The sequence below is a fragment of the Trichosurus vulpecula genome, chromosome 1, assembly GCF_011100635.1.
Source record: "Trichosurus vulpecula isolate mTriVul1 chromosome 1, mTriVul1.pri, whole genome shotgun sequence".
In the NCBI taxonomy this organism is placed as follows: Eukaryota; Metazoa; Chordata; class Mammalia; order Diprotodontia; family Phalangeridae; genus Trichosurus; species Trichosurus vulpecula.
The window spans coordinates 297,309,752-297,334,593 of NC_050573.1; the positions used below are offsets into that span (position 1 = coordinate 297,309,752).

The 24,842-nt window shown below is 35.0% G+C and overlaps 1 protein-coding gene across 1 annotated transcript in view; it reads left to right on the forward strand.

Moving 5' to 3' along the window:
• Positions 1-24,842, forward strand: part of ZC2HC1A (zinc finger C2HC-type containing 1A) — a 60,399-nt gene that overhangs the window by 27,969 nt on the left and 7,588 nt on the right. The window contains exons 6-8 of the mRNA XM_036742041.1: positions 1,893-1,992; positions 3,552-3,651; positions 24,217-24,327. Of these exons, the coding sequence (XP_036597936.1) occupies positions 1,893-1,992; positions 3,552-3,651; positions 24,217-24,327 (311 nt within the window). The remainder of the gene's footprint in view (positions 1-1,892; positions 1,993-3,551; positions 3,652-24,216; positions 24,328-24,842) is intronic.

Sequence of the window (24,842 nt, forward strand, 5' to 3'; positions counted from 1 at the left end):
ATCTTCCTCTTTTCAGCTTCCACTCATTACTCCTAGTTTAGTCCTTGGGGATTGAACAGTGCAGCTAATCTCTTCCACACTATCAGGTGTCTTCTGAGCTTTTTTGTCTCCAGGCTAAGAATCAATAATTTTTTCTATTGGTCTTTTACATTTCTGGTTGCTGTCCTCTGGAAGATCTTTGGTTAAGGTTTTGTTCTTTTTAAAACATGGTACCCAGAACTGAAGATAGTATTCCAGATGTGCTCTTCTTACCTCTTTGCCCCTTTATTCCCTTTACAACTTTATGCCCTATTTTCAGCTCTTAAATTGACAGCATCCCTAGCTTCCTTTTCACTTCTTTGAACAACTTCACACCCAGCTTCTTTTCCATTCTCTTCCTTGCTTTGCCAGTATTCTTTAATTACTTTTTCTTTTTTACTTTGGTGACAACTTGGCACAGTAGAAAGAGTACTGACTCTGAAGAAACTTGTTCAAACCCTACCACCTATGCGATCTTGGCCTCATTGGCCTTATCTATAAAACAAGCAGTTTGGACTGGGAGGCCCGTTCTGTCTCCAGATCCGTGATCCTATGGTCTCCCTGTCCTTTCCCCGTATTCTGCTCTACCTTAACAGAAAATGTGCTCTTGATCTTGCTTTTGTTCCCTGTGAGTGGTGAAGTGGTGGCAGAGACTTTGGGAATGCTGTTGTACAGCTCAGAGAGCACTGGATTTGGAGTCAGAAGACCTGGATTTGGATCCTGGCTCAGTGTCACTAAGTGGGTGATCTTGGGCATGTCACATGATCTCTAGGGGCCTCAGTTTCCTGATAGAGTGACATGAGGTTGTTGGACTATATGTCTTTTAAGGTCTTCTTCCACTCTAGATCCTTTGATCCTTTGAGAAGATTTCAATAAAAATAATCGTGAAAATTCATGTAAATATTGAATTTTAGGATATAGTTATATTGGTAATATTGTGTATGAAATCTACTTTAATTTGCTGTCTATAATAGTTTTTAAATTAAATGTTTTTTTTTTCTTTTTTTTTTTTTTTACTAAAAACATTTATTCCAAAGACACATTCATTGATGATGGAAAGTTTTCAAGCAAATTTCAGTGTTAAAAATATATATCTAAACATCCTGAGGCGTATTTGAATGTGCTTTCAGGTGAAGTAGCAAAAAAAAAAAATGGGGTCTCTTTCTGTTAGTATTTGTGCACAAAGTCCTTTTGGGAGAAAATTTATAAGTTTACTCACACTAGGATACATTTTATATCCTGCAACTTTGCTAAAGTTGTTAATTATTCAGTTTTTTTTAGTTGATTCTTTAGGATTCCCTAAATATGCCCTTGTAGCATTTGCAAAGACTGATAGTTTTGTTTCCTCATTTCTTATTTTCATTCCTTCAATTTCTTTTTCTTACTGTTAGAGCTAGTATTTCTAATACAGTATTGAATAATAATGGTGATATGATCTCTTTTTAAAAAGGAAACCTATAGGGTGACATCATATTCTCTTCTATACCTTATGAATTCAGTCATATCTAGACTGATAGGAACCCTAAAATCAGCATATTTGGGCAAGATTATTCATTTATCTGAGTTTGGGATTCTGAGATCCATAATCTTATGGAAGCTTGGTATTTACTTAATAAAAAGTCTTCATGATGGTTCACTGATATGCTGTTTGGTTGAATGTTAGCTTTTAAAGTACAGCAAGAATCTATTACTGCTTGCTTCTGTTCTGTCTATATTACTTGATGTCTAGATTCTGAAGTAATTTACTACTCTTAAAAAGTTACTGCATATTAAATCTAACAGAATAACATGCAATTAAAAGAGAACATTTTTCCAAGAAAAGTTTGTGCTGATTATCGCAAAGTTTCTAATTTATTTTATTTTCCTTATTTTAGTACAAGCCTCCTGCCCTTAAAAAGACAAATTCTCCAGGAACAGTGCCTTCAGCATCCTCACGTTTACCACAGCCAAGTAGCATTAGCAAATCTGTTGTAGGTATGAAGTACCATAAATTTCACAGGTATTTTCCAAATATGTTACCAGAATAAGACATGAAGGTAGTGTGTGGGGGGAAATGCATTCAGAATACAAAACAGCCAGCTTTAAACAACTTTTGGAGCGTGAATTACTTATGAATTTTAAATATTTGTACTACCAAATATTTAAAAATGGAGCCACTAGAGATTTTAAATGGTATTTTATAGGCATACTTTCAATTATGGATTATCTCTACATGTGAATTATACATACAGTGAAGTAAAATAAACAAGACATGCTTGACTGCAAAAATTGCTGAGATTTGAAGAAAAATAATGTATCTGTGATATTAAGTAAAATATCATTCAATGATGTTATTTTTCAGGTTTCCCAACCACAGTTATTTTTGCTTCTTACTAATTGCTGTATTTGGTTTCTTGGCTCTGCTTAGAGCAGAGACTCAAGTTAAAAGATTTATAGGAGATTGGTATTCAGGAAGCTTGTAAAAACACGAAGTTTATTCCTGTGTAGTCCAGCAAGCAGACAAATAAACAAAGCATACACACACTGTATGATAGTACAGGCGGATTTGGCCACACAAACTCTCACAGCCAGAGTCAGTCACCTGAGAGGAAGGGAGACATCTATGTTGGCAAAGATCTTGATGGGGAAGAGTTGGGGGTGCACATTCAGAATGGAGTCTGAGCAGGGAAGTTTTCTACTTTATAAATGAGCTTGGTTGAGAACAGATAATGCCAGCTGAGGGAGGAAGCATTCCTAGCATTCCTAATCAAAATCAAAATCAGATGTGATGGGGAAATTCTCTGGGACATTAGGCAATACCACACTTGAGTGGGACTTTCTTAATTGGGACCAGAAGTTTGGCGAGGGTTTGAGTTGGTAATTGTGGGCTCTAGGAATAGGTGTTAGCACCACAGATGCTATAGTCAGCCTAGAGTCTAATCCAAACAGGAGCCATGATAGTTTACATGTTTGATACAGGGTCATAATGAGTCAGGACAATGGCAAGGTGCAGTGTATTTGTTATTGCTTACATGTTTATGGTCATTAGGACCACTTAGCCTCAGTGACTCCAAATTTTAGAGCCGTATCATAAATCTTTTTACCTCTTACTGCTATTGTTTTGATGCTACCTTTTGTCCAGAACAACAAAAACAGCAAAATCCCAAATATTTCCTGGTCTTTTGGTTGTGATACCACCTGTAAAGGTCTGCTGTACTTCAGAGCATAAGGCACTTTTGGTTACGTTGAAAGGCTCTTTTCACTATCTTATGTAATTATATGATAATGCTTAATTATATGATACACTATTAGGCATATGTGAGTACTTCATCTTTTTAATTGAATAAAGAAACCAGCCAAAATTGTCATGAGATTGTAGAATGGCTCTTTTCTTGATTTCTGAGAATTTCTTGCAGTTTTAAATTTTCTCCATAATTTGTAGTTGTGCCTTATTCTTACCCCAGAATAATTACCATGACAGTCTTTAAAGAGATGCAAAATAGTCTCTACTACAGTGCTAGTAAACACTAATATTCATTCTTTTTTTTTGAAAGCTGCACCTTCAAGTAAAGGGTCTTCTGTCAGTGGCTCTTTTGGAAGCAAAGTTCAGAACTTATCTCCCTCTCATAAAGGGATAGCAGCTCCACATGCAGGGTAAGTTTATATTTGGATTAACTCAATTCATTGCTGCTACATTCAAATTGTTTTGTTTAAAATTTTGAGCTTAGATAGGATTTTAGTTTATAAGAATCCTTATTGGCATTGAATTTTAGGTAAAATGATGTGGGTTTTACAAATTTTTTTTGTTTTTCTTTCATTGTACTTAATCATGGAAAGTTCAGCCATGACTGTAGCTTAGGAAAGCTAATAGTTTTTTTTGTTTGTTTGTTTTTACCAAAAAAGAGTTTAGAACACTTAAATATGACCTTTTCTTGTGGTCTTTTTCACAGATGAAAAATTAAGAGGTTGTTATATGGTGTTTTCAAATGAGTATTCCTACCTATTATTTGCACAAGTGATGATGCTCTTTAAGGTTTGCAAAGCCATTTACATACATTATCCCATTTGAGTCTGACATTGGTTAAATTGATCATTATGTCAGCTAAATTTCCTCAAAGTATAAGTAACAAGAGTGGGATTGCCTTTTATACCCTGCTTTAAGACACCTGTGGAGTTGATAGATCCAGAGAGGTACCTTTTCTTCAAATGTAGAGAGTTACTATCTCTTATACAGATGTATTTAGTCAACAAGTTACTGGTATTCTGTGGACTATATCTTACCTACCTTTGATTTTGTTCCATGTAATTAGACATTGGAATGTATTTTCTCATTAAGTAAATTTGTCCATGTTTAGGTATAGAGGAAAGAGTACTTTTCACACTGTATTTAAACTCCACTATAGATTTAATAAGCTTTTGTCAGGGTAGCTAGGTAGCATAGTGGATAGAGAATTGGGCCTGGAGTCAGGAAGACCTGAGTTCAGATTTAGCCTCAGACACTTACTTGCTGTGTATCCTTGGGCAAGTCACTTAATTTCTGTTGACTTCAGTTTCCTCAGCTATAAGACGAGGATAATAATAGTACCTATCTTGCAGGGTGGTTGTAAGGATTGATGAGATACTATTTGTAAAGTGCTTAGTGCGTTGCCTGACGTATATTAGACACTACATAAATGTTACCTATTATTATTATTATTGTTATTGTTAAGAGTTGGCTGAGAGCCAAGCCACCATTTATGACATTTATTTTGGGGGGGGAGCAAATGTATTTAGAATGCCAAACAACGAGCTTTAAACAACTTTTGGAGTGTGAGTTACTTATGAATACTTAAATATTTGTACTACCAAATATTTAAAAAAATGGAGCCACTAGAGATTTTAAATGGCATTTTATAGGTATCCTGTCAATTACTGATTATCTCTACATATGAATTATACATGTACTAAGATGAATGGAGTAAGATTCTCTTTTGCCTTACCTCTGTACTGATAAATTGGGTGTGGGCCACAGTTATATACCTAGTATCAGAATTCCTTTTTGATTTGGGGTTCCCAGGTTGTCAACTGCTATTAGGAAAAGGACTATAAATCTGGTCTAAATAATTTTCACACCAGAGCCATTGCCAGAATTATTTGTGGGTTAACTATAGGAAATTTGGATATTTAGTTACTGTATTTATAACTTTACATTTATAGAGGTAAGTTACTAAAATCTAATATTAGCTGGATAGCTAATTTTTAAAAAGAAGTAGGAGATGGTGGCATGCAAACATTTAAAGCCTGGTATGTATAGAGTTTATTTTAGTGACCAACCATACTGCAAGTAATTTGATGTCTTTGGAGAATTACTGGAGTACTTGCCACTGCCAAACTCATTTATATGCTTGGAGGATGTGAATTAGCTATAGATAGGTGTGTTGTTGCATTGATGTTTGAAGGACCTGTGCAGTGCAGGTGACCTGTGCAATGAGAAACCCAGTGGAAAATATTTTCCTGATTCCAGAAAATGATTATCTCTAATCCTAGGGGATCCTTAAATTGGGTTGAAATGTAGAACTCTAAAACTCAACTTAACCATGGTTTTTAAGAAGAGAAAAATTGCCAACATTTGAATTGGGTAATGTGGTTTGCATAATTGTTTCCTAAGAATCATATTTCTTTTTTAAACAAAATGAATGATGTATCACTTTAGTTTCTGCAACTATAAGAAAGTCAAATATCAAAGATTACCTTCTAGTCATTTATTGTGGAAAATCATCATTTAATTTAGTCACCTATGGTGTATTTATTCAATAGAAGACTGGCATAGAACACTTTATTTAAGAAAAGTAATTTCAAAAATCTTCTCATTTATTTTTGGCATGATAAAAGAGGAGCAAAGAAATTTCTGTAGACTTTATTTACATTTTCTACAAATAGAAATACACATCATTACCCAGCTTCCATATATATGAGCCATGAATACAAACCTTGTGGACCGCTTTGGCTTCTTTAATTAACCTGAAATCTGAATCTCAAAGACCTTGGTGCTAAGCCTTGTACCTGGAAGGTCAGGAATGGAGCTCTGTGTCCAGGGACTAACTTTTGGGCTTGAAAATTGCTGAGTTATGGTCTAAGCAGCTGGTGAGCTGAGTCCCAGAAGTAGAGATGACTTATACAAATCTATAAGGATTCAGAGAACAATAATGAATACTGCTATACTAACTGCAGAGGGAAGGGAAAGGGAATATTTATATAGTGAATACTATCTGCCCGGCACTGTGCTGAGTACTTTACGATTATTTTCTCATTTGATCCTTACAATAATCTTGCAAGATAGGTGTGTAATGGCAAGGAAGGTGGGACTTTTTCTTGCCTTTTGTTTTGGAGTGCTTCTCAGCACTAAGGCAGACAAGTACCTTTAATTGAGTCTTGCCCTTGTTTGTAGGAAGGCTCACACCCTTTTCTTAATTAGGTCACAAGAGGTGTGAAGCCCTCAAGAGGTGTCAAGGCCTAAAAAAGGGTATATATACTCTGAGGGTAGCTGTTTATCTAGAACTCTCAGAACTGCAGGAGGAGAGGATTTGCTTTGGGGGCTCACAAACTGGAAGAGAATTCTTGTGATTTGACCAGATGAGACTCTGGGTAGCCATTAAGGAGCCCCCTGGCTTTGAAAACCCAGATGTTGGTGCTTCTCTCTCTCTCTCTCTCTCTCTCTTTCTCACTCAGGTAACTATGTATGTGTTGCTACGGACAGACAGAAGCCCTGTCTGCTGATTTGTGTTATTTGCTCTGTTTATATAATTTCTGCTTGTAATTTCTGTTTGGGTTTTCTGGGTTCAGGGCGCTGACTTTTTCCCCTGAACTAAGTGAATGATACATGTATGTTTAATTAAAGTGAGATTGTAAACCCCTTAAAGTTGCTTTCCTCAGAAAAGCAGATCAAAGAACCAATGCTGGCAGCCTTCCTGTGTGCTGGCGTTACTGGTCTTATACAGCCACAGTAGCTACAAGTAGCATTGTTGTTACAAGGTGCTGTTACTGTCACTGTTTTATAGTTGAGAAAACAGAAGTGACTTGCCCAGAGTCTTACAGCTAGTACATATCTGAGGCCAGATTTTAATTTGGGTTGTCCTGATTCCAAGCCTAGCATTCTGTCCACTGCATCACCAGCTGGGCCACAAAAGCAAGAGATACTTTCCTTGGTGAAACAAATTTCGCCTTTCACTTCTTGTCTCACATCTCCTTAGTGTCGGGTACCCAAATCCTTTGATTGTGGATAAATCAGAAAAATGTTTTTCAAGTCCTTTAGTAAACCGGATTGAGTGAATTGTTTTCACAGGGAGCTAATTTCTCTGATATTAATTCTCTGATTAAAGGCACTAAGGATTCCTGTTAGAAATATTTCACCTTAAAAAAAAAAGATTTTCTTGAATATTTTCCTTAGGAATACTTTGTCAATCTGTAAAAAAAAAAATTGCTAGCCCATCTTAGATATCCTTTCTAATGTCAGAGTACTTCTGATTTCAGTAAGTATCTTTAATCTTGAATAATAAGAGGATAGTAGATGTGTGGTTGTATTCTGCTACAAATATATTTCTGTTAAGTGAATCCAAATTTTCCTGTTGAATATTATTTGTAGCTATTTAAAAAAATCTTTAGTCATATACTAGCTACAAAATGCACTTGTTTGGAGGGATTATATACTGATGTAATATTTTTTATATTACCATCTATGCAGTAGTTCATAGAATAATAATAAAGTAGCATTTTAGATGAGTTCTCAATATTTGTTGACCTGCAGAGTAAGATATTTAATACTGTGTTAGTTTTTGGTGCTGTGGAAATACAAAGGAAACTATATGTAGTTTTTTTCTTATGAAATAAAATAAATTCTAAAATTAGGGTTTATCATTTTAACTTTCAGAGATGTTGAAAATCGATTTTGTGCATTACCAGTTCTGAGCAATTAAACTCCTTTGTGTCAGACTTTAAAAAGCTCAGGGACTTAACCAACTAGGAAACAGTAAAGATACTTTCCACCGAGACTGACTTGTAGATAGGTGGAAGCTGCCAAAGTGATATTATCGCAGCTCTACTTATTAACTGTGTTGATTAGGAAGTGCCAATGACTACCTCTTGCCTTTAGATTGAATAGAAATTCTTTTATTTGGCATTCAAATCTTTCATTTTTTACTCTTAATCAACTTTCTGTTCTAGACAAACTATACTCTTTGCTTTTTCTTGTAATAATATTCCATCTTGTCTCCTTCCCTGTATATGGTGTTTCCCATTCCTGAAATGCACTTCTGCCTTCCTTTTGCTACTGAGGATCCCTAAATCCCTTCAAAGTTTAGTTCATATGTCACCTTTTGCCCAAGACCTATTCTGACTGCCACCAACTTCCCCCCACCGTTAGTTTATCACTGAAATTACTTTGTATATATTTTATATTTACATACATATGTGTTATTTTCCCCAATGGGATGTAAGCTTCTTGGTGGAAAGGAATTTTTATTCTTTCATCTCTGGCACCTAGCACAGTGCCTGTTATATAGAGAATGCTTAATAAATGGTTGTTGATTAATCACAAAATTTGAGAGAAGGGACCTCAGCAGCTTTATAGTCCAATCTCTACACCAAAGGAATTACCTTTATAACATACCTTTCAAGAGACCATCCAGCTTCTGATTGAGGATGTCCAAGGAGAAGGAAGCCAACATTTCTCAAGGCAACCTACTCCACTTTTTGAACAACTCCAGTTGTTAAGTTTTTCTTGATATCAAGCCTAAATTTGTCTGTACACCTTCCACATTATTCTTAGTTCTGGTCTTTGGTCCCCTTAGGGCCCCTCCTCCTTATGATGGTTCTTCAGATATTATCATGTCAAGTCAATAAGTATTGATTGTTTATTATGTGTCAGGCACTGTGCTGAGCGCTAGGGGTACCAGGAAAGGCAAAACAAAGTCCCTGCCTTCAAGGAGTTTACAATGTAATAGGGGAAATCAACATATAAACAATTTAGCACATTCAAAATACACACAGAGTAGATGGAAGGCATTCTGAGAGGGGAAAGCATTTGGAGCTATGGGAAACCAGGAAAGATCTCCTGGAGTAGATGGGATTTGAGCTGAGTTTTGAAGGAAGTCAGAGAAACCAAGAGGCACAAGTGACAGTGTAGAATATTCCAGGACATGGGGGATAATTACTACAATAGAACCGAGACAAGAGGGATTATATTGTTGGAGGAATGCTAGTATCAGTGTTATTGGTATATACAGTTCAATAGAGGAGAATAAAAGTGAGAAGACCAGAAAGGATAAAACCAGATTATTAAAAGTTTTGAATGACAAATGAATTTATACTTCATCCTAGAGGTAATGAGCCATTGGCACTTCATTGAGTAGGAGAGGTAGGGTAAGGTACGGGGTGACATGGTCAGATCTACATTTTAGAAAAATCATTGAAGTAGCTAAGTGGAGAATGAATCAGAGAAGGGAAAAGCGATTTTGGTAATCCAGGTGAGAGGTGATGAGGGCATGACCTGGGTAGTTGTTATGTTAATGGAGTATAAGATCTTCCTAGCCCATCAATAGGCCTCATGTGGAGCCCATTCAAGGAAGCTTGCTTGCTTGTAGGCAGGCTTAACACGTAACCTTTTGCTAATTTCTAATTAGGCACTGAGTCAGGAGGGTTGTGATGCCTTTTGGCTCCAAGCCTATTAGCTGAAAGAATGTATATTCTGAGAGTGAGCTTTTGCTTTGGGGGGTTGCTTACAAGAAGCATCTCATGATTTCCTGGTTGAGACTGAGTGGCCTTATGTTCAAGAGCTCCCTGATTGCTCAGAGGTAAAGGCTCTTTCTTGATTCAGTGGTGAATGTAAAGTAGATATAGCAGTTTTGCTTTGATTCAGGCAGTAGAGCCCTGTCTGTTGGTCTTTGTTTCTTTGCTCTGTATTTTCTCTGTATTTTATGTAATTAAAAAAGATTGTTGACTTCTGAAACAACTGTCTTTCCTAGTAAAGCAGATAAAAGAACCTGCACTAGCAGCCATCCTGGGTGTGCCATTGTGGCTGCTATTACACACATTGTGACGGTAGAAGTGACAAGATTTGGCAATGGATTGGATATATGTTGTAAGTGAGAATAAGAAGTCACGTGTGACATCAAGGTTGCAAACCTGGGTGATTACGAAGATAGTGGTACACTCAACAATAATAGTGAAGTTCAGAAGAAGGAAGGTTTGGGAGGAAAGATAATTGAGTTCTATTTTGGACATACTGAGTTTGAACTGACTATGGGACTCTTTGAAATGTCAAAAATGCAAATGGGTGATGCAGAACTAAAACTGAAAGACAAGGAGGACTGGAAATACTGATATGGGATTATTTTCATGAGAGCTGATGAGATCGCCATGAGAGATAGTGTAGAGCAGAGAGATAGTATAGATCCCTTAGCAGTCTAGAGAAGCCTATGGACTCAGAATGTTTTTAAATGCACAAAATAAAATACATAGTATTACCAAGAAAACAAATTAGATTTAAATAGTTATTATAATTGTTTTTTGAAAAGAAAGTTCAGTGACCCCAGGAAAAGAAAAGAAGGCCAAGGATAGAGCCTTGGGAATATCCACAATTGGTGGACATGATGTGGATTAAGAACCAGAAAAAAGAGATTGAGAAGGGGTGGCCAGAGAGATAGGAGGACAGTCTCAGGAAAACCTGAGAGGAGAGAATATCTAGGAAGAGTAGATAATCAGCAGTATCAAATGCTGGAGAGAGACCAAGAAGAGCTGTCTGGAATATTCCGTTGGAGAATTCTTGTTGTGTTGATGTTGAACTAATAACAGTTGTTCTTTAAATTTAGTCATCCAACCAGCAGCTAGATGTTGAGGTGGCTAGAATGCTGGGCCTGGAATCATAGCTGGCTTCAGACGTTTAGTAAGGGTGGCTCTGCAGGTTAATTTATCTGTTTCCTCAATTGTAAAAAGGGGGTAGTGAGGATTAAACAACATGATATTTGCAAAGTGCCTGGTACTATGCCTGTCACACAGATGCTCAGTAAATATTTGTTTCCTTCCGATTGTTATCTAATGTGTATCTCTACTATGCAGTAAGAATAGTATGAGCTACTTTAGTCAAAGCTCTGCTGAAATCTAATATCCCCTGAATTCCTGTCATTTTCTGGTTTTAGTAATCCTTTCAAAAAGGGAAATGAGGTTAAATCTAGCATGACCTGTCCTTCTTTTTAAACTAAAATTTATTTAAAATTGATTTCTCTCAGCCTTCCACCACCTTCCCTCTCACACTAGGCAAAAAGAAAAAAAAGAGAAATAAAACTCTTCCAATAATTATATGCATAGTCAAACAAAACAAATTCCCACACTGGCCATGTCGAAAAAATATACATTTCATCATGTACCCTGAGCCATCACCTCTCTGACAGTAGGTGAGTATAGCATCAGTCCTCTGGGATCATGGTGGTTCATTACGTTGATCAGAGTTGTTAAGCCTTTCAAAATTGTTATGACAGTGTTATTGTTATTGTATAAATCTTTTGCAAGACCTGCTTTTGATGAAGCAATATTGCATTTTGTAATCACTGCTTCCTTTTTCTTGATGTTCACCAACCAGTTCTTTAATGATCTAGTCTAGAATTTTTCCAGGAATTGGAGTCAAGTTCGCTGGCCTGTAGTTTGCATGTTCTCTTTTTTTCTTCCCCCAGTCTTCAGAAGAGCATTTGAATTTCTCCAGTCTTGCGATATCTCTCCTATTTTCCATGATCTTTCAGTATCACTGACAAGAGCCCCAGTAGTCACATTTGCCATTTCTTTCTGATCCTGAAGATGTTGTTCATCTGGACCAATTGACTCAAATTTATTGAGGGCAGCTGTGTGCTTTCTTACTCCTTACTTTTGTATTAGTTCTCTATTAGTCACTTTTCTGTCATTTCCAGTGTGAAGATCATTTTCCTTTGAAGAGAAAATGGATTAAAAATAGTAATAGTAATAACTGGAATTTATAAGAGGACTTTTATGGTTAACAGGGTTCTTTGCATGTGCTGTCTCATTTGATCCTGGCAAAAATCTTGGGAGGCAGGTGCTATTAATGTCCCCATTTTATTAATGAAGAAACTGAGTCACAGAGAAAAAGTCTTGGCTTCCCTTGTCATTTATCCCATTTACCTATTTTTCCTTTGAACCTTTTAAAATTTGCTTTCACAAAATTTAGGATAGAAGTCAGACTTTGCTCAGATACCCTCCCCTTTATCACAAACTCTAGGATGAAGTTGTTTCTTCTGATGAGTTTCCAGTTATTTTCTCCCTGACAGCCACTTCTTCCCTATTAGTGAGAAATAGAAATTCACTTAGTTGGTGTTCTACTTTTTGAATAATAAAATTGTCATTAAGGCAGTCCAGTATTTATTAGCTGCTCTGTTTTTGTCAGAAAGGTCCAGCAAATGTCTGGATAATTGAAATCTTCCATTACTACTATATCGTACCTCTGTTCCAGGGTTATGATACAATTTCCCAAACTTCTTATTTCTCTGCTTTTTCTGGCCAGGTGGTCCATAGTATACTCTAGAGGCAAAATAATTTTTGTTTTTCTCTTCTTGACCATCACTCATACTATTGTGCTATAAGAAATGATGAAGGGGATAGTTTCAGAAAAAAACCTGGGAAAACTTGTATGAACTGATGCATTTTGAAGTGAGTAGAATTGGTAGAACAAGTTACACAATAACAATTTATACAGCAATATTGTAAAGATAGCAAACTTCAAAAAACTTAGTAACTCTGATGAACGCAGTGATCAACCAGTCAATCTTCGCCATTCAGCTTCTTGGATTTCTTCACACTTCCTAAATTAATCATTCTCTTCTGCTTCCCTTGCCTTCAGTGGGCAAAAGTAAGGAGAAACACACTTGTGACCCCACTTGTCTTCAGTTTATTGCCAAAGACTTCATAATCATTGATAATACTTTTTAGGTTCCTTCTGGAAATATCATTTTTGTCTCTGTGAATCACCATAAGTTGGTAATTGTTATCCATTTTTTTTATGTCTTGAGAGGTTCTCTGTTATATCTTTCATACATGACTCATGAAGGCAAAATTGCTTCCACTATTGTTACTAGGTCAACAAAATAGCTGCTTCACGTATGGCTGAGGAGGGAATCACCATGCTATACTACTATTCTCTACTTCCTCTGCTCCATATTAGAAGATCTCTTACCTAAAAGGTGACTCTACCATGTTACTCCTGCAAGGACCAGAAGTTTCTTCCTCTTTAGGGGATCCAACTCTACCATCTTTTGTTAAAGGCTCAAATCTGCTTTTAAGCCCCTAATTGTCCTTTAATTTCTCTTTCTCCTCTGTGTAAAAAGTCCATTCCTCCTCATCTCGATAAGGATTGAGTCACCCTTCATTACCCTCAGGTCCCAAATTCATTGAAGCCAAACTTGTGTTTCCTTTTAGGAACTTTTAATTCTTGCTGTCAGCTTGGAGTATGGAGAAGCATTCTTTAAGTTTCTTCATTTCCTCCAGGGAAGAGATTAGCTTGCATTTGGAACAGAGATAACAATCAGCTCACTGTGGCAGAAATAGAAATATGCTTTAGGGAGTCAGTAATTAATTGATTGAAAAACTGTAAGAAAAAGTTCCAGAATATGCATATGCTAGCCAACCTCACATGGAAACACAAGAAAGATACCATGGGATTTCACAAGATTTTTATAGATATCATGAAGTATAAGCTGCTTAGCCTACCATCAGAGTGACCCTGTTTAACTGAGTACCATATAGACCATTTTTCTTGCCTATAATCTCATTGTTTGACTATATAAGCTCTTGGGCCCATATGTTTTCTGTGAACTAGATTGAGGATCCTTTTAAATGATAGAAAACTATGAAAATGATTGGTATAGACATGCCCTTAATAAATTATTATCAGGTTAAAATAATACCCCTTAAATTTTGCAATTTCACATTTTTTTTTTTGGAGGGGGAAGGCAAGGTAATTGGAGTTAAGTGACTTGCCCAAGGTCACACAGCTAGTAAGTGTGTCAAGTGTCTGAGGCTGGATTTGAAGTGTTCTACTCACTGTGCCACCTAGCTGCCCCAACTTCATGTTTTCAATAATAACTTTAAAGTTTATAATAAAAGTAGTCATACAATTAGAGGTTATTTAATTTTCAATCAAAAAATAACTTTTCAAATATGAGTCCTTGTGATGTAAATGATTGATTTTCATATTTTTGCTACCCAGAAAGGGGATGTTAACCATCTATATATAATCAAAAGTATTATCCAGGACCACATGGATCTTTTAGTCACAGTATTTCTATAATTTGCTTATCTGCTTGCCTAAATCACTGATGTTTTAAGGAGTTAAAGAAAGCAATAGTTGAAAATATTAATGAGCAAGATTATATGTTCTCTGTTAGCAGAAAATATCCTTTCACAAATACTAGAGGTTAAAGAAACTTTTAAAGCCCTTTTTGGATCCTGACTGTCAACGACTGTGTTAACTGTTCTTCTCAAGCTTTGTATGATCTTTAAAGTTGATGATTATGCCATCTATGGCATTAAAGTCATCAGTGAAAATATTGAATAATACAGGGCCAAGCAGAAACCTCACAGATTGCACTAGAGACTTCCTATGTTTGACTTTGAGTCACTAATTTACTCTTTAAGTTTGACCATTCAGTCATTTTTAAATCTGATTGTATTGAATATAATTTGGTTACTTAAATTCATTAAGAGTTAACTAGGCACTCTATTTACTGTGTCCTTACTGACCTTCCTTATCAACTCCTTCTTCGCTTTCTGCTTCTTTGCTTTCTAAGGTTTTTCTCTTAAGTAGCAATAACGAAAGCAGAGTAAGAATTGTCCAGTTTTCCTTTATGTCTGTTATCTCTGCTTGTCATCATCCCATTCTGGCCTAGACTAGGGTCTATTCCTTCTTTGATTCTCTTTCGCAGAAAAAAGCAGGGAAACAAAGCCAAAAAAAATCCTTTTTGTATTCTTGACTTTCCCTACTACCCATAGCTCATAATGAGTGCCTGACAGTATTTTTACAGGAGGGATCATGCCACATTCTTTTATTCATCTTCTGTTACTGCTTTTGATTCAGTCTTCTGTGCATATTTTTAAAAAATTCCTTATTATAAACTTTATCATCACTAAATGTGAACAGAATACTATAAACAGTACAGTAAAATCAATAAACACTTCAAAGAATAAAAAAAGGATTGTATGTGAGATCATGAACTTTTCTTACATGTTTTTAAATTTTAAACTGTATTTAAATTTAACACAGAAGCAGTAAAAAGTTTCTTCTTAAAGTCTTTTTGTTTTCTGTGTATTGTAAGTGTTTTGTTGATTTTTCTTCATACCAGTTCAGTACTTCCTTCTCATAAGAAGTGTGCTTCTCTTGTGTTTTCAGAAGTTTATTCATGGAAATTTCCTGTCTCATCTGGGCTGAATTCTTTTACATAGTTTTAGTCCATGGGATCATACCTATCCTTCTTCTGAACCCATTAATATTTGATTATCCAAAGTCTGGACAGCATGTCAGATTATCCATAGCTTTCCTCTATCATATACACTAGGAGAGTGATCACTTTTCATAATATGCCCATCGTTTCTACTTCAGTAACCATTTTATTCTTGTTGGAATCAGATCCCAACTAATTTGGGTATGATTAACATAAACATAAATTTTTAAAAATAATTTTTTACTGATGTCTTTTGTTTTTTCATCAACCAAAATTTTCCCCTGCGTCCTTCCCACAGAGCCATCCCTTAAACAAGTTTTTTTGAAGAGAAAGAAAATTGGCAAAACCAGTCAGTATATTGAAAAAATCTGAAGATATATATAATGTTTCATACCTGATGATACCTTATCTCTTCTGAGGAATAGAGGGGGAGGTGTTTTCTCATACCTCTTCTTTGGGGCCAACCTTGTTCCTTGTGATTTCACAATATCTGTTTTAAATTATTTTGTTCTTTCCATTTATGTTGATGTAGTCATGTATATTGTTTTCTTGGTTCTACTTAATTCACTTTATCAGTTCATGTAGTCTTTCTGTGCTTATCGTATTTTATGTTATATTGATGCAATTTGTTTTTACTTTATGTTTATGATTACTCCCACTTTGTGAGAGTTCCCTTGTATCAAAGTAAAGCATTTAAGTAAAACTAATAATATTGTGACTAATTTGAAAGTGTGCAACATTTTACATCTGTAGCACCCCCACCTCTATTTTTTTAAGTGAACAAATCTATTTTCAGTCTAAAAAAAAGAAAAATAAATTTCTTGTAACAGATTTCTTATAAAGCAAAAAAATTCCTTCAGTGACTGTATGCCAAACGTGTGTGTGTGCGTGCGCACACACACACACATCTCATTTACTTTCTTAAATCCATATCTATCGGTAATGGATAGCATGTTTTATCATCAATAACTTAGAATCATTCTTAGAGCTTTCAAAATTGTTTGTTTTTACAGTGTTACGGTTATTGCACAAATTGTTCTATTGGTTCTGCTCATTTAATTCTTTATCAGTTTATAAAAGTCCTCAGAATTGTTCATTACTATAATATTGATGTTAGAATAAATTGTTCTTCTGGTTCTTCTTTGCTTTTGTATCAGTTGATATAGTCTTTGCATATCTTTTTGAAATTAACTATTTCCTCATTTCTTATAGAACAGTAGTACCCCATTGCATTTATATGCTATGACTTATTCAGTCATTCCTCAGTTGATGGGTATCTCCATAATTTCCAGTTTTTTGCCACCACAAAAAACTGCTATAAATATTTTTGTACATAAAGGACCTTTTATTCTTTCTTTGGTCTTTTTTGAGTATTGGCCTAGCAGTGGTATAGTTCCGTCAAAGAATATCACAGTTGAGTAAATTTTTTTAATATAATATCAAGTTGCTTTTCAGAATAATGTACTAATTCTCATTTCCACCAACAATGCAATTTTACAGTCCCTTTAATACTGACTTTCCATTTTTTGTCATCTCCGCATGTTTGCTGATTGTGAGCTGAAGCCTTCAGGATTGTTTTGATTTGCATTTCTCTTATTAAAATCTTATTAGAGATTTGGAGCATTCTTTCATTTGATTGTTAATTGTTTTCATTTTAAAAAATAATTATTTGTTCATATCCTTTGATCACTTACCTATTGAAATGGCTTTTAATCATATGCATGTATATATATATACACACACACATATTACATATATACATATATATACATATATATATATACATATATATGTGTAAAATTTTATTTGTCTGTATATCTTGAGTACCAAACCCTTATCCAAGAAATGTGATGTGAAGATTTTTCCCCTCATTTGACTGCTTCCCTTCTTATCCTGGATGAACACTAGGAATTGTAAAGGTTTTTTTTTAATTGTATCAAACATTCTCTTAATGATTTATTTCTAAACAGTGTTTTTGTTACATATGCCATTTAATATTAGATTTTATTGATTTCGCTTATTAAATACGTAAGGCATTTTGGTTTTTGTCAGTGTATTCTCACTCCTCAACCAATGAACATTGCATTTTCTCCATGCTGTAGACTGTTGCTGTGGATTAAAAAAAAAATTCCATTATCTTGCGATCAACTTTTTGGTAAGGAACCTTTCCAGTCTCGTCTTCAGGCAAAAGTTATATAGTCAAATTCTAGAGCTGTATGAAAGGTCTTCATAGGACCTTATCAAAACTTGCATTCTGCTGCTATAGAATTGAAAACCTAGCCATTTCCATACCTTGACAAGGCATTGGAGGAGTACTTTGCTGGAGGTTTATTCGTATGGGGAAGACATTTTTTGTGTGTGTTATGCCCCCAACATATCTCTGTAGTAAAACTAATTCTGAACTGTGTGTGTTTAGGTTTAAGCAAAGAATGAAAAACTAATCTTGAAATTAGTTTTATAATACATGTATTAAGTATTTATGTAATGTTACTATGTGAAACCTTAATTAGAGTCCTAGTCTTATGCCTTATTCTGGTATTAGATGTGACCTTGGTGCATAAAGCAGAGTGAAAATTCTGGTGGATACCAACGAACTAGAAAAGGCTTTGAGTATAGGCCCAGTAACATACTCCACGTCTATTTTCTGACAGTCATCCTAAGTTTGAAAAGAACTCATCACCAGGATGTACTCAAAATGACAAGATCTTTGTCCACATCAGTTCTTAAACCCATCTTCAAAGCCCCGAAAAGAAGGTGAACTGAGGTGTTGGAGGAATTACTCAAATAGAAAAAATGCTACTTGAAAATTACATCTAGATTAAAGAAAAAAATTCTGCCACCCAGACTTTCTGTATACATCTCATAATTGTTTTTAATTTCTGTTTATACTTAATAGGAAAATTAAACTAAACCTTTCTTAAAGACTAGCTTAAGGGATTTGGGGAAGCAAGAGTATCCAGTTAGCTTATCCAAGAATGAAACAGTCTTTCCCTCGTGACAGTGGCTACTTTCTGCTTAGTAGCTAGGCTTTAATGTCAGAGACCAGAGGTGGTTTTAGTGGGAAGCAAATAGTCTTGACACTAAAGTGATCGACCTATTATACACAGGGAAAGTTAACATCAAACATGCAGAACCAGAGATTGACATTCGCCTGATGGCACCTAATCCAGAGAAAGCAGTTCTTGCTATCCACATTTAGGGATGGATTTTTGTGGAAACCCATAGAAATGTTTTAATTTCTTTAACATTTTTTCTGATGAGCAAAATGTTTTCTTATTCCCCAAATCTCCATATTTTTCACCTGCATATTTTGATAATCGGACTCAAGGGGCATTTATATTTTGATCAAACATAATTTTTTAGATTGGAACTTTAAAATATGATATGAATTTCCCCTTTCTTTACTTCCCACCCCCCACAACCACTGGAGAGGTATTTATTAAAAAATTAATCCTTTTAAGCAGGATTCAGATTGGCCGAGACTTAATAAATTCATATTATGCATATCTAAAGATAATCTCTACAGTCTTTATTATTAAACTTTAAAAATTTAAAATAGCATTTATAATTTGATTAAGACTTTTCCTTTAAAGGTAAATTAAATTCTTTTTTCCTTTGAAATTGAAAGATAACGGTTGTGGTTGTTATATATAATTAAAATGCTTCTGCTGAAAAGGGATGAAAATTACTCTTAAACATGGTGCAGTTTTTTCTGCTCTCCTCTAGGTGGAGACCCTTCATGCTTTTTGCAAAAATTTCATGATAATGTGCAAATAAGACTTTAGGTTTGTTTTTTGTTTTTTTCAGATGATTGAAAATTTAATGCAGTTACATGTAGAATCATGCTTCATTATCCTCAGCATGCAGTTGACTAACAGAGTTAAACATTCTTTTTCTCCATTGCCTGATTTTTTTCCTCACAAACTCACCTTTGTAATAGTAGTTACCATAAGAGACATCACATAAGTCTATCATACTTGAGATAAATTATATGGAATGGGGTCATTTACAGTCTTACTAGTTAATTTCCTAGTAGTAAAGGAGTCAGGTTGTGATCCTCAGTGATGAAGTTTTTGTCTTTGCATGTATTTATCTGAAAATACAAAGGAGTCATTTGAGAAGGTGATGAATATGGATGGTAAAAAAAAGTATTTAGAAAACAGAAGGGAACATGTTAGATGAGAAATTTAACAATTAGTCCTAGGTTCCCACTAACTTCACTAATTTGCTTTATATTTTAAGGCAGTTGTTTTCCATACCAGTTTTTCTACCTCTTCTCTTGCCCACTCCTCCCTCCCCCATTGGTTGCTTTATTCTTCTACATTTATATATAGAACAATATATATCGTTCAGAGTGATTATGAAGTAGTTTTTGACGTGCTTTAAGATAACCTTTATTGTGTCCTTACACCAGTTTTCTGCATTGTCATGTGGGAAATTTGTGTAGAATTCCTAGATCCAATAGTAGCTCTTGAGTAAATTCTATCAATGTCCTATAATCTATATATAATTGCTTAAATTAGTTTATTACCTGGAAGCTTCTTAGTGTGCTTAGGACAGTGGGAAGAAAAGGAAAGAAAGAACTCTGATGAGGAAGATTAATGTTTAATTTGTATGAAATTTTTTATTACTTAAGATAGCAAACATTAGCAATTTCCTTATGGGTACCCCTTTATATATTTTAGTAGTAAGATGGACAAATTAGGCCCACCACTTCGAACTGGAAGAGATGTGCAAAGGTTGTATGAAAGTGATACAAAATCAGACAGTGCCGTCAAAAGAAATAAGTTATTACCCATTAACAAGTAAGTATTTGTGACTCAGTTTGATTAATCTCTTTCAGATATTTCCTTAAAGGATTGAAATATTAGGCTGCCCTTTAACTTTTTAAATATAGAAGGCATACTTATTTTAAGAAATTATATTTGCTGCTGGTTTAAAATTTTTAAATGAAAATCCAAGTCTTTTTTAAAAGTATTTTCTTTTAGTTTTGATTTTAAAACCATTTGTAAAAATGAACTTTTTATTTCTCCAAATCTTTGATAAAGTCAATATGAAAGTAGAGCAAAGAAGGTACACCTTTGCCAATTCTGCTCCTGTTGATGTTAGGAAAAACTTGTTATCTCTGAAAGAACTGGAGACAGGACCCAAATTGAAACTCTTCCAGATAAGATTTCAGGATCATAATTTGTTGTTTAAAGATCCCCAGTATACCCTAAACCAACTGTATTCAACTTATACATAATAATAGAAATACTGGGTTGCATTTATATTGTGATTTAAGGTTTACAAAGTACTCACAACAGCCCCATTGAGAGAACATATGTGAAGCAATTTGCAGACCTTAAAGAACCATGTAAATGTAAGGATGATGATGATGATGATGATGATGATATACTGGATAAAACTGGATTTGGAGGTGAATGGCTTTTGTCTGGATCCCAGCCTGCTCACTCCTTGCCTAACTCTAGGCAAGTTAATCTCTGGCCTTCAGTTTCCTCATCTGTAAGATGTGAGGGTTAGTAAAGTTCCTTCCAGCTTTGCTGTCCAACCTAGAATTTGACCCTGAATATTTCAGGGTCTTTCCATCAATCTTGTAACAGTCCTTTTTGTGTTGTCTACCACAATTAGAATGTTAGCTCTTCTTGCTCATTTTGTTTTACTTTTGTACCCTTAGTGTTTTTAGTACAGCGCATATCACATAGAAAGTACTTAACAAATGCTTTTTCATTCATTCATTTAAACCTGAAGGTATGCTGTCTCTATTTTTCAAGTGAGGAAGCTGAGGCTTTACCTCACCAAACCTGAGTCTGTATGACTTGGTTACATAGCTAGTATTTTCAGAAATAGGACTTGGACCCAGATCTCTTGTGTGACTTTCCCCCAAAGTAAAGCTAGTTAATTGCACAGAGCTAGGACTATAATCTGTTTTTTTTTAAAATTCTCAATCTAATACCTTTTATATTACATCATGCAGACACCCACTTTTAAAGGTATCATTGTTCATTTAATCAGAGACACAGTAAATACTAAAATTTGAAAAGTTGTCTTCAACTTAATAGGCCATCTTTAAAAAAGAAACATAATGACTAGTAATAAGATGGTGAAGAAAGAACGCTATGTACATTATGCCATTTCTCTTATAACTACCTCTTCTAGTTATTACTTCAGTAGCTGATATCAAGAATGGATAGATGTTATTAAGGTAGTAGAACTTTAGCCTTATGAGATTGTTTTCAATTATTTTTTAAATCTTTCTAAAGCATAATTTAGATACATTGACTAGGGAGAAAAATTTGTTTCCAAGTGCCATCTTGGGGTCAAAATATTTCATGTACTGATTGAGGAAAAAAATCTTCTATGTCTCCTTGGAATTCATAGAAATTTTTATCTCATTCTGAAGAGGCACAGCATTTTTATATGCATTTCATTTCAATATTGAACCTCTGGAACATTTAAATAGTCTTAACGATTGAACTGCAGTAATTGGTCACTTGTTCATGGCCTATAAATATGATATAAGCAAGTAAAGGGACTAAGTTTTTAAAATTCCTGAGAGAACTTCTAGAGAGACTCTACTGTCCATTGTCATTGAACATGTCTTTTCATGCTCATTTTCTGTTAGAAGTATCTCATATAATTTAGAAGAATAATTTCTAAATAGGGCTGTGTAGTAGTTCTGCAGTAGATTTCAAGATGTGCTGAATAGATATGAGGTAGAGGAATTTTAATCTAATGGATGAACTCTTTCCCTTTGTATCTAATTTGGGTGCTGTGGATGTTTTTTAGGGGTGACCATGTGGTAGTGACAGCTTGAAGTAGATATTGCCTTAACCTCCAGATCTAGTGGTGTGCATCTTCATTTCTCTTGTTGGGCTTTAGAAGTGACAGTTTAGAAAGGATTATTTCCCAAAATGGCCTGACATGAGTCATTGATACGGCAACTTAAAGCTTTTAGGGTTGGCTCTCTCTCTTCCACCTCTCCTATATAGTTAATTGTTAAAGAACCATTAATCTAACTGAATATTTTGACATTAATGATTATTTTAGCCATCCTGACCGTTTAAACATGTTTTTGTTCTTATGTTAGACTTATGCATCAATCTACTAGGTAAAACTAGTAACCTGGAACTAGGTAACCTGGAATACATGGCTACTTAATCGGAACAATGGATAGAATGGCGTTCACCAAATTCCCTTAATAACTGTACTTGTAAGCATGAGATTTAATAAACCAAATACTAGTTTTTAATGTCTTAACTGGTTTCCATTTTCTTTATCCACAGGGTAGTGACTAAAAAAATGATTTATGTTATGTTTTGGTACAGACCTGTTTCGTGGGGAACTTCAGGTTTATAGGGAAACTCTCTTCACAAATGCAGATCAGTAACTTGTCTGCTTTTAAATCTTAGAGTTGTCTGGGACACTGAGAAAGTTAAGTTGATGTGTTCATAGTCGCATAGTTTGTCAGGCAGTGTGGTGTAGTGGAAGAACATTGATTTAGGAAGCAGTGGACCGGCTCCTGAAACTACCTGTGTGACCTTGGGCAAGTTACTTAACTTCCTTGGGCTTCCGGTCTTCATTAAAATGAGAGGTGTGCAATTTGATGATTGCTGAGGTCCTTCTTAGCTCTAGATCTATGATAATATGTGTCTCAGAGGCCTACCTTGGACCCAGATCTTCTTGATGCAAAGGCCAGCCCTATACCTACTATACTGCTCACCACACCACACTGCCTCTCTCCAATTATTTAGCAAATTACTTTACAAATATAAGTCAAGTCAACAGGAATTTATGAACAAGCATTTATTAAGCAGTTACTACATGCCAGGCATTGTATTAAGTGGTGGGAATAGAAATACAAACAAAAAGAAAGACAGTCCCTGCTCTCAAGGAGCTTATATTCTAATGGGAGGCAGCAACTCAAAAAAGGAAGCTGAAAACCAGTGGTAAGGGGATGGAGGGATAAAGATGGAGAGAGAGATAATAACCCAGGGACATGGTGAAGAAAGAGGTCTAAAGAGTCAGTATCATCCTTGAAGAAGAATGAAGGAGGGAATGATGATTGATCCAGCCCTTCCTTAAAATGGAAACTTTGGGAGGAACTGACCAATCAGAAGAAGGGACCATGGGGGCAGAGGGATCTTTTGTGGTGAGAGCTGGTGGGCAATGGTGGCTAAATGTTTATAATAAAATATTTTTATGTACGTGAAATAGGTCATAACTCTTTTCATATTTATGGTTACAAAGTGCTTTATATGTAGCGAGGTAGTGCAAATAATATCTGTGTTGTGCAGCTGAGGAAACTTAGACCCACAGTGGTTCAGTAAGCTGCTGAAGGTCACACAAACCAGTACATTAATGAAACCAGAATTCAAACTCAGGGCTTACGACTCAAAACACAATGTCCTTTCTGCTCTACTACTCTTACTTCAAGGCAACCTTTTATCTTGTTCAAAGTCTCTAGGGAAATGATTGAATCCATTGTAATTTCATGTGAAACATTTTGTACATTTTAAAAGATATTTGTATTTTCAAGATAGTGATGGTAAAGTATAGCATTAATTTCAATATTATTCTCTTCCTCCATAGTCTCATGAACGTTGTTTTGATTCTTTGTGACTCTGAACTTTTATTTCACTTAAATTCTTAAACATAGTTTTTTTATGATTATATTTTTGCATTTGTACATAATTAAGGTGCTAATCATTGTGTCTTTTTTGATCTACCTTATTCTCCCTCTTAGAGGTAGCACGAAAGCACGGTCTTCAACACCACCTAGTTTGGCAAAAAATTCTGTACCAGGTGTGTTAACAAACAAGAGAAAAACCTATAATGCTGATAGTTACACAAACAGGTATGTTTAACCTAGTGATATAACTAGGAATTTTAAAATGTATTTTTGAGAATGTTATATGGAAGAACATAATGGTTTTTAGTAATCAACTCATTCTTTTTATTATGAGATGATTTCATTCAGTTTTTGAATATGTACTAGAATTAGATTGGGGATAAATAATTTTGCTTTCCATTGCCAGCAACTGAAAAATGTTAAAAACATAACTTTCCATGTCATGCAGTTGGTTCCATTGAAATATTTTGCATTTGGATCTCCTTGCAGTATTATGTTCTAAGAACCATAGTTTAGTTGCTGCAAATAATGAGATTTCTTGAACCTAAAATTTAGTACAAATTTGATATATGTAGAATGCCATTTAGCTTAGGGCAGAAAGAAAACCTTGATCAGGCTTAGTGGATTTCAGCTATATGAGCAACATAGTACTGGATTTTTTTCTCTTTTAGCATATATCCTTATACTTTACTCATCCTAAACTTAATTCTTCATCCCCACTGTGGCCTCCAATTCCAGTA